The 8,939-nt window shown below is 54.5% G+C and overlaps 2 protein-coding genes and 1 pseudogene across 3 annotated transcripts; all 3 read left to right on the plus strand.

Annotated features, from left to right (window-relative positions):
- Positions 1-8: 8 nt before the first annotated feature.
- On the plus strand, positions 9-87 carry DICSQDRAFT_t193 (annotated as a pseudogene). Its single transcript has one exon. The product of its transcript is annotated as a tRNA-OTHER (tRNA).
- Positions 88-1,716: 1,629 nt separating this feature from the next.
- Positions 1,717-4,580, plus strand: DICSQDRAFT_141278 (uncharacterized protein). The gene is made up of 4 exons (XM_007370803.1): positions 1,717-1,900; positions 1,949-3,200; positions 3,256-3,464; positions 3,517-4,580. The coding sequence occupies exons 1-4, from the start codon at positions 1,742-1,744 to the stop codon at positions 4,342-4,344; spliced, it is 2,448 nt and encodes an 815-aa protein (XP_007370865.1). The 5' UTR covers positions 1,717-1,741; the 3' UTR covers positions 4,345-4,580.
- Positions 4,581-5,394: 814 nt separating this feature from the next.
- DICSQDRAFT_174940 (uncharacterized protein) lies at positions 5,395-7,881 on the plus strand (the record flags this gene model as incomplete). Its single annotated transcript, XM_007370804.1, has 6 exons — positions 5,395-5,457; positions 5,508-5,888; positions 5,946-6,555; positions 6,670-6,744; positions 6,797-7,005; positions 7,069-7,881. The coding sequence occupies 6 exons, from the start codon at positions 5,395-5,397 to the stop codon at positions 7,879-7,881; spliced, it is 2,151 nt and encodes a 716-aa protein (XP_007370866.1).
- Between the last annotated feature and the right edge of the window lie 1,058 nt (positions 7,882-8,939).

The raw sequence follows: 8,939 nt of genomic DNA on the forward strand, positions 1-8,939 counted from the left end.
CAGTGTGAGCCTCTGTGGTGTAGTGGTTGAACATGTTGTGTTAGACACTCAATTTGCAGGTTGCTGGTTCAATTCCCTGTGGTGGCTATTTTTTTTTTGCCGCCGCTGCACCCGCTAACAAATATTGTACACTTGACCTTGATCAAGAGCAGCTGTCCTTTGATTGACTTCCATGCATATCATCTTTATTCAATACATCTCACAGTGAACTTGGGCATGAACTTGAATAGGGACTTGGAGGACTTGGCCAAGTACCTGGTACTTGGCCAAGTCGACCCACCCGACTTGGCCAAGTCCATTGGACTTGGGGTACTTGAGGTACTTGGGATACTTGAGGTACTTGGCCAAGTACCCCAAGTACCTGTACAAGTCCGTGACGTTTTCCTGATGCACCTACTGATTCCCTTTTGCAGGTCGATTGGCAATTCACGTCCGTCAGTCTCCTCGTGGACGGGTCACAGCCTGTCCGGATCTGCGATGATCTGGAGTCGTTCCTGCTCATCCTGATATATTACGCCGTGCGCTACCTCCAGTCGAACCTAGACGATCCGGTAGACGTGGCGACATTCCTTCATAAGGCGTACGACAGCTATAGACGCTATAAGAAGCGGATCATTGTTGGGATGCTCAAGGTTGAGATAATGCACGTGCACGGTCGGCTTGTCTACACGCACCCGGCGTACCCCGATGGCTTCAACATCGTCTTCAATAATCCCGCTTTGGATGGGTTGATCGCGGACTTCATCTCCACCTTCAACTCGTACTATGAAAAGTGTTATAAGCCACTGTTTGAAGCGCTCGATAGAAAGCCCCTGCAACGTTCGCCATTGGTCCGCGAAGGCTCTCCTTCTCCGCCCCCTCGAAAGGCTGCAAAGCTCGACATGCCCTCTAGTGCCGTCGGTATTCCCCCAAAGAAAGCAACTGGCAACGTTCAGACAGCTCCCATGCCGACTCACCCCATAGTGCTCGAGTTCTTCAACAAGGCATTGGGGAGTTCCTGGCCTTACCAGCCCTCTGTTGGAGACCGCATTGCGCTATTGGACTGCGAGTCTCTATTTGACACCGAGCCAATTGTGTTGCCAGGTGGTGTGCGACCCGGGCAGGAGGTTTCTGACAAACTGTGAGAGAAGGTAAGGGATTGTCGCTTTCGTCGCTGATCAAATCCAATTGACGCTTCACGTTATCGTTGCTAGGAGCCTATATCTCCCTACCCGGCCTTCGGCTTTGCAACTACATGTACCCGGGAGCTCAACGCCCCTGCGTTCAGGACGCGGTCAGACGTGCACCTTGACCGCTGCCTCGTCTTTCTATCATGCATTGTATCAGCGCAGATCTCGTTTTCCTGTAGCGTTTTCCGAAGCACGCTATCTTACACTGTCAAATCGAATTGTAGCAAGAAGAATCTTTACTGTGGTGTGCTGGCAAGCGTATGTAGCTTCCCACATACATTTAACATCGTAGCTTGGTTAAGAAAAAAATTTCAATGTATGAAGGGCTAGACGAAGCTGGAGATAGAACCTTGTAGTGAGCGTGCAATAGCCTCTGGGCGTCTCTTTGAATCATAGCCGATCCCGCATTCGGCAGATAATTCAAGCGCCCGGAAGTTCAACCGTACGGTCATTGTGCTTTCCTTTGTAACCACCGACCACAACCTTTGCTCTACTCCTACACCTATCTTGCCCACCACCACCACTCCTCACATCTCTACCGAGTCGATCATATTTGACGTCTCCATACTCTAATGTCGTGCTCAGTCCTAGAACTCCCGAACGAAGACTTTCACCGTGCGTTCCTAGCATCCACGGAGCATTTCCCGTGGAAGCAAAGGGCGCACGAACAGTCCTTCACGAATCTTCAAGACGCAGATGAACTCTCTGAGCAAGACATCTCTGAGCGACTCGTAAGTTTGGATCTGGACCTTTGAGGGGCGATCTGACATTTGGAACAGATCCAGGCAATCAACAGCGGCTGTCTCGATTCTGGCTCACAACTTTCGCCTCAAGACTCGCGTGTCTTCTCCAACGGCTCTGAGAATGTGACGCATGCGGCGTTCTTTCGCAGCGAACCCACATCTTTCCCGCCTTCTTGGTACGACGAAACGGTCCCGGTCGTATTTGCACGCCACTTCACCGGTGGCGACCCGTTCGACGACGCTGAATATGAAGACGAGTACGGCGTGATTCAAGAAGAAAAGGACAATGTTATGAGACCCGCCATGAGGATCGTGGAGCACCTCTTCGCTGCCCAACACCGGGTCTTCCTGTTCATGATCCTCGTCATCGGTCGCCGGTTTCGTTTACTCCGCTGGGATCGTGCTGGGATCATTGTCACTCCCTCCGTCGACTACGTCGAAACACCCTCCGAGCTTTGTGACTGCCTGTGGCGCCTCTCCCTTCTCGATGACGCTGCATTAGGCTTCGATCCAAGCGCTACCCGCGTTCTCCCCGGGGATGTTGACTACCTGCGAATGGACCTCGCTGCCATGAAGAGCGCGCACGATGTGGATCATACCGAGCGCCCTCTCGATATGGGGGACGCGGAGGGCTCTGTGGTCTTCGAGTACACTCGGACCTTATTCCGCTCCACCCTTCCCCCCCATTGGCCCCGCTACAGACTCGAGGTTACCGACAATGGAACAACGCATCACTTCCTCGTCGGGAAACCTGTATTCCGTGCGGGCGGGACAGCAGGTCGCGGGACACGCGGTTACGTCGCCTTAGACTGTCAGACCCGTCAGTTTGTGTGGCTGAAAGACGTGTGGCGGGCGGCTTACATGGTGGCCTCGCGCGAAGGGGACGTCCTGCGGAAGCTCAACGAGGCTGGGGTGGAGCAAGTGCCTACGCTTGTCTGCCATGGCGATGTCTGCGATCAAGCAACGGTTACCACTGAGTGGTGGGAGCGTAAGAATGCTTCCTCTATCCCGTCGCCATCTCTGCAACCCGCGGCTGCAGAAAATTCATCGTCTCGCAGTCTTTCTGGATCCACCTCTGGCGGCAAGAGGAAGAGGGAAGACGACACTCGGAACAACATAACGCCATCGCGACGTCGCGGCAGACGTAACCGGAAGGGGGCGCTGCTCTCCAATAGCCCCCTGAGGCAGCACAAACACTACCGGGTAGTGGTGGAACAGGTTGCGCTCCCACTGAAGCACTTCCGGAACGGGAGGCAATTGGCTTCCATTGTCTTGGACGGTATTCGAGGTGAGACTCCGGGTGGAACGTATCGCTCTTCCTATGCTGATGTATCACTGTGTAGCCCATCACCAAGCAGCTACGAATCCCAAGACTCGTCTGCTTCATCGTGACATCAGCGGCGGAAACATCCTCATATATCCTAAAGTCAAACGTGACAGCAACGGAACAAACCCTGCGATCGTCTGGACCGGTCTCCTTGTCGATTGGGAGCTGTCGAAACCCATTGACGATGACCAGGCGCCATCAAAAGCGAGTCAAGCGGAGCACATGGTGAGTGCTTCTCGTGGTCCTTCCCCCCGGAAATACTGACGGAAACCTATAGGGAACATACCAGTTCATGTCGGTCAACATCTTGAGGGATCCTTCGCAACCGGTGAAGGTCTCGGATGAGCTCGAGTCGTTCTTCCATGTCCTCCTCTACTATTGCGTCCGCTATCTTCGCTCAAACTGCGGATGCCCGACCTCGTACATCGAGAACTATTTCGAGAGCTACGACGGCCCAGGGCAATTCCATACGTGCGGGTGGAAGTCGTTAGCTATGCAAGAGGACGACTTCCTGAGCAATCAATTCCCTCCGTCTCCGCTCCTGTTCTACAGTCCGATGGACGAGATACTTGACACTATCCTGAGGTGCTTCCAGTCGCTCTACAAAGTCAGGAAGGACGACGCTCGGAAGGCGAGAGGTCCGCCGCCGCCCAAGCTCCTTCCGCCCGAGTCTTCCGATAAGCGGCTGGCACCAATCCATATTCCTGTAATTCGTTACCATGGCGACGACGCGAAGCGGATGCAAGCTAAACCGCCGGCCCCTCCACCAGTAGTTGATGACTCTCCAACCCCGGAGGATCGGGAACGAGCGATGAATGTCCATGACCATCAGTTCATGATCGAGCACATCACGAAAACGCTCAGTAGCTCTGAGTGGTCAGACGACGATCGCGAACCCCCACCTGCTGTCAAGACGCAGACTTCCGCCTCTGGATCTCATGGCCAGAGTGCGAGCGACCAAGCGTTACAACCTACGCACGTGAGCAACAAGCGACGGCGGATCGCTGGACCTGAACGCAACGTCTCCCTTCCTGCGCGCCTCCATGCGTCAACACGGCGCACGCGTGTCAAGCCGTGCACCCTCCCCGTGAAGGCTGCATCATAGGATTTTCATTTCCCTTGGTTACGCCTGAGTGATGTCTTATCACCTTTCCCCTCTCCGTCTCTCCCGTGTTGTCCGCTCGCGCCCTTTTGGCGTGCCCACCCCTTCGTCGAATGTAGTACCTCTTCGATTCTTTGCCATCTCTGCTCATCTCGTGCGCTGTGCCGTATTTAGAGACACAGTATCCTGTAAAACTAGCGACATTCTGCCTTGGTCTCTGTTCATTCCATAACTTATCGCCTCACTGTTTCCCTGCATCCCACCTAGTAGAGTAGTCTCAGTATAGTATACACAAATCGTTTGCTTTTACATCTATATCTGCAAGACGTGGGATGTGTGGGATGCATCAGAGGTGTGACCCTGGTCCCGCGGCGCGGCGACCGTCGGAGTGATTCAACGTCTGTGAGGGTGGCATTCGGCGTCTGTCAGGACATATGAAGTAATTTAGACGCTGATGATAAGAGCCACGTCGTTATCGATTCTTCCATCTGCGATGATGGAAATCCACTGCTTGCTCTCAATAGCTTATACTAGGCAAAGAGACGCAAACTCAAGAGCTCATTGCTTACAGAGATTGAGCGACCGGGAGAAGCTATCGTTCGCCATGTCGCGCCATTAAGACCCTCATCCGTGCTCCCTCCGTCACTGATCGCTATGAGTTTTGGAAGGGAATTTATGATAATGCTAGCGACGAGTTATTGACAATTATTTTCTTATCTGTTCTTACTGCTGATATCCCATTTTCGAGCTCGAGGACATCGCACGATTGACGCCAACACCGGCTGGCAGCTTGGTGGGGCTTTGCCGTCGCTTACTTCCCAAAGTGTCCATATGTTCGACTTGGACCAGAACCACCATTGTGCGCCGCTTTTGGCTCCATGACGACTACCTCGTCTTCCGCCCACATCACATTGCCTCTACCACTGTACCCCAAGTTTCCACCTACCTCTATCCGTGATGGCGAGATCGGCTGTCGAACTCAGCCTCGACCAATTCTGCCAGGCATTCCTTCCGTGCAGAGAATTCGTATCTCGTATGAAAACCTTGACACAAATGGCTCTCAGAGCACTCCAAACAGCTGATTCTCTGCCTGAAGCGAAGCTTTCCGAGCTTTTCGTTAGTCCTGCCTTTCACATTGTCCCAGATTTCGCTGACGATTACCATAGATCAACACTGTCAACACTGCCAACATCCTGCCTTGTGCTACCGTGTCGAGCCTTCCGTCCCCGGAAGAGAACAGAAAGCATGCTGTTATCACGGACGCCGCAATTTTCCGTCACAATTCAACCTCTGTGGTTACGACACCATCTTGGACCGACCAGATTGTCCCAGTGGTGTTCAGCCCCTACTTCCCTGGTGGCGATCCGTTCGATCTCACTGTCTACGCTCCATACAGTGGGACCCAGAAAAAACGCCAGCGGGTCTTCAATCGCATATCGACCATAGTGGATGTCCTCTTCGCCGCACAACAACGCGTTTTCGTTTTCGTCCTTCTTGTCATCGGACGTAGTTTCCGACTCATTCGCTGGGACCGCGCCGGAGCTATCGTCACCTCATCCGTCGACTAGTACACCAACCCAACGGCGCTTTTAAACTGCCTACAGCGTATCTCTGCCCTCGACGACTCCACACTCGGGTTCGATCCGAGTGCTAGTCGCGTCCTCCCCGGCGACGTTGACTTCCTGCGGATGGACATAGCCGCTCTTGAGCACTCCACCGACGAGGATCATTCCGAGCGCGACCTCGACAGCGAGGTATCCGGCGACCGCATGGTCTTCCGATATGCACGCACGCTGTTCCGCAGTTCTCTGGCCACTGACTGGCCACGCCACAAACTCCGAGTACCCTGTGGTTCGTCTTGGCGCTACTACCTGGTCGGAAAACCAACATTTCGAGCCGATGGGGCCATAGGGCGCGGAACCCGTGGTTACGTCGCTCTCGACTGCGAGACGCGTCGCTTCGTGTGGCTGAAAGACGCCTGGCGCGCAGCATACATGATATCCTGCAGGGAGGGAGATGTCCTAGAGAAGCTGAATGAGGCGGGCGTAGAGAACGTGCCGACCCTCGTATGCCATGGGGATATCGATGATCAGGTCACTGTCTCCGCGGACTGGTGGGGACGCGAACAGCCATCCTCTGCTGCACCCTCGACGTCTTCTAGCCAGGGTTCTCCAACATCGTCAGCCACCCTTGTGGAGTCGGCCTCGTCTGGTAGTAGGAAGCGAAAGCGAGGGGCAGCGGGCGAGCCCGGAGATGAATGAACGCGCAACCTCGCCACATGCTCTGATCATCCCTTGAGAGAACACCAACACTACCGCATCGTGGTAGCAGAGGTCGCATTTTCGCTCAGGAACGCCCAAAATGGACGGCAGCTGACATCCATCGTTCTCGATACTGTTCAAGGTAAGCGGAATCTGTGGACATTGGGGATCGCTGACTTACCCTTCTCTCGTAGCACATTGTCAGGCAGCCACAAACCCCAAGACGCTCCTTCTACACCGCGATATCAGCGCCGGAAATATCCTCATTTATCCAAGGGTTCGACAAGGGAAAGATGACACCAAGAATGCGATAGTGTGGACAGGCATCTTGTGTGATTGGGAGCTTGCGAAGCCTGTGGATGACCAACGCGCCGCATCAAACGCTTCGCGCGCGTCCCAGATGGTAAGTGTGTTTGTTCGTTGCCCCGCAGTTGTACAAGAAGGGTGACTCGTTGCTTTGTTTTAGGGCACGTACCAGTTCATGTCGGTCAACCTCCTTACGGACCCTTCAAGCCCAAGTGTGACGATCGCGGACGAACTGGAGTCGTTCTTCCACGTCCTCCTCTACTATTCTCTCCGCTACCTCCGCTCCAACTGCGAGTCGCCGGCTTCGTGCATCGCCAACTACTTCAACAGTTACGCAGGCCCCGGCCGCCTACTCACATGCGGGTGGAAGTCGCTGGCGGTCGAACTGGATGCCTTCCTCAGCCTCCAGTTCCCCTATAGTCCTCTGCTCTTCGACAGCCCGATGGACGACCTCCTTGAAATGATCTTGAAGAGTCTCAGGGCGCGCTACAAGGTCATACGAGACGATTTGCGAAAGGCGATGCCTCCACCTCGTGATCCCACGCCGCCCCCCGACAAGAGAATGACGTTCTCTGTTCCCAAAATTTTCTTCTTCGGGGATGACGCGAACGCGGTAGATGAGGACGATGACTTCGACAAGTATCGTCCGGCAGACGACACTCCGTCGGAAGAGGACCGGGTACTCGCAAGGAAGATCATGGACCACAAGTTCATGCTCGAGTACATGACGCAGACGCTCCGCGACACGTGTTGGCCAGAGAATGACCGGATACCCGAATGTCAAAATCGGCCTTCGACTACTGTCCAGCCGGCCGCCCCCGCCGCTACCTCCCGACCGCAACATGGGAGCCATAAGAAGCGGCGGATTGCTGGTCCTGAACGTACGCACACCACCCTTCCGATCCGTCTTCATGGATCGACGCGCCGGCTGAGGAGTAGTGTGCGTACTGCTCCTATCTGCGCGAGGTCGTGATGTGCTCGTGCTGCGGCTCGAAATATGCGCCGTTCGCGTCTGATCCTCGCGCGACCACTCTCTATTCTTGCCTCATCTCCTCATCTCTGCTCGTCTCCAACGGCTCCACGGCAGTGCAGATGCGAAGGAATGAGTCTTTTCGAGCGTTCTCCATCTCCATCTCGTGTGTCTCGTGCAACGCAGTGCTCGAATGGGTCGGCGCCGAGCTCGTCCCGTGCGAACTCTACCGGGATGACCTGGTCGAACGATGATGCGGCTCGTCCATACGCGTGTGCCGGCCGGTGAAGATCGCCACGCCAAGCTTGGACCTTACCTTTGAAGATGTTTCGTATGAATTACGGCCAAAACGCGACATTCTGAAGCCTGGAGCGAAGTTGTAACTGTGTGTTAGCGGGAGAGGAATAGTCGACCGGTGACTAGCGGGACAAAGGATAGTAGACGAGCGGCGGGAACGGTACAACAAGGCTGAGAACGGTGATATGGGAGATGTGAGAGGTGCAAACCGTCGCAATAATAGAGACAAAAATGAGAGACCAACACAATGGATCACGCTCTCGAGTCCGGCGATGCGCGCGTGTAACGGTGGCGTCACGGATGGCGCACCGTCACAGAGAAGTACGGCAGTACCCGGCTTAGTCACCCGAGGTAACGGTGCTTAGTGGCTGTAACGGGCTGGGAAAGTGGGACGGGTAGTCCAACGGTTGTGCGTGGTGCAATTCCCGCACGTTCCATTTTCAGCTAGTCGTTACAGCGCGCTGACACCGTTCCAAGCCGAGCATCTTAGCGCGGGCCGAACATGTTGGGCTTGTCTTAGGGCCTGTTCGGCAAAGAGTTGGAGTTACGAGTCACCGGCATTTTGTCACGTGGCGGCACTTCCGAGAATTTCTGCGCGAGTTAGAGTTACAGGAGCGGAGTATCCGTGAAATCCGGAGGAGACAAGCGCCCTGAACTCGTACATGTATCTAGTATACCAATAGCTATGGCTTATCAGATGGGCTCTGCTTCATCCCTGCTTCACCGCGGTCTACACAAGAGCAGCTGTCAAAATTCACCAAGCA

Source organism: Dichomitus squalens, assembly GCF_000275845.1.
Source record: "Dichomitus squalens LYAD-421 SS1 unplaced genomic scaffold DICSQscaffold_76, whole genome shotgun sequence".
Classification (NCBI taxonomy): Eukaryota; Fungi; Basidiomycota; class Agaricomycetes; order Polyporales; family Polyporaceae; genus Dichomitus; species Dichomitus squalens.

What these genes read in the sequence shown, in the direction of transcription:
- DICSQDRAFT_141278 (XM_007370803.1), top strand. Translation starts at nt 1,742, where the DNA reads ATGTCGTGCTCAGTCCTAGAACTCCCGAACGAAGACTTTCACCGTGCG. An exon ending in AAGACATCTCTGAGCGACTC is followed by an intron (nt 1,901 to 1,948) that starts GTAAGTTTGGAT and finishes CATTTGGAACAG; the next exon opens with ATCCAGGCAATCAACAGCGG. An exon ending in TGTCTTGGACGGTATTCGAG is followed by an intron (nt 3,201 to 3,255) that starts GTGAGACTCCGG and finishes ATCACTGTGTAG; the next exon opens with CCCATCACCAAGCAGCTACG.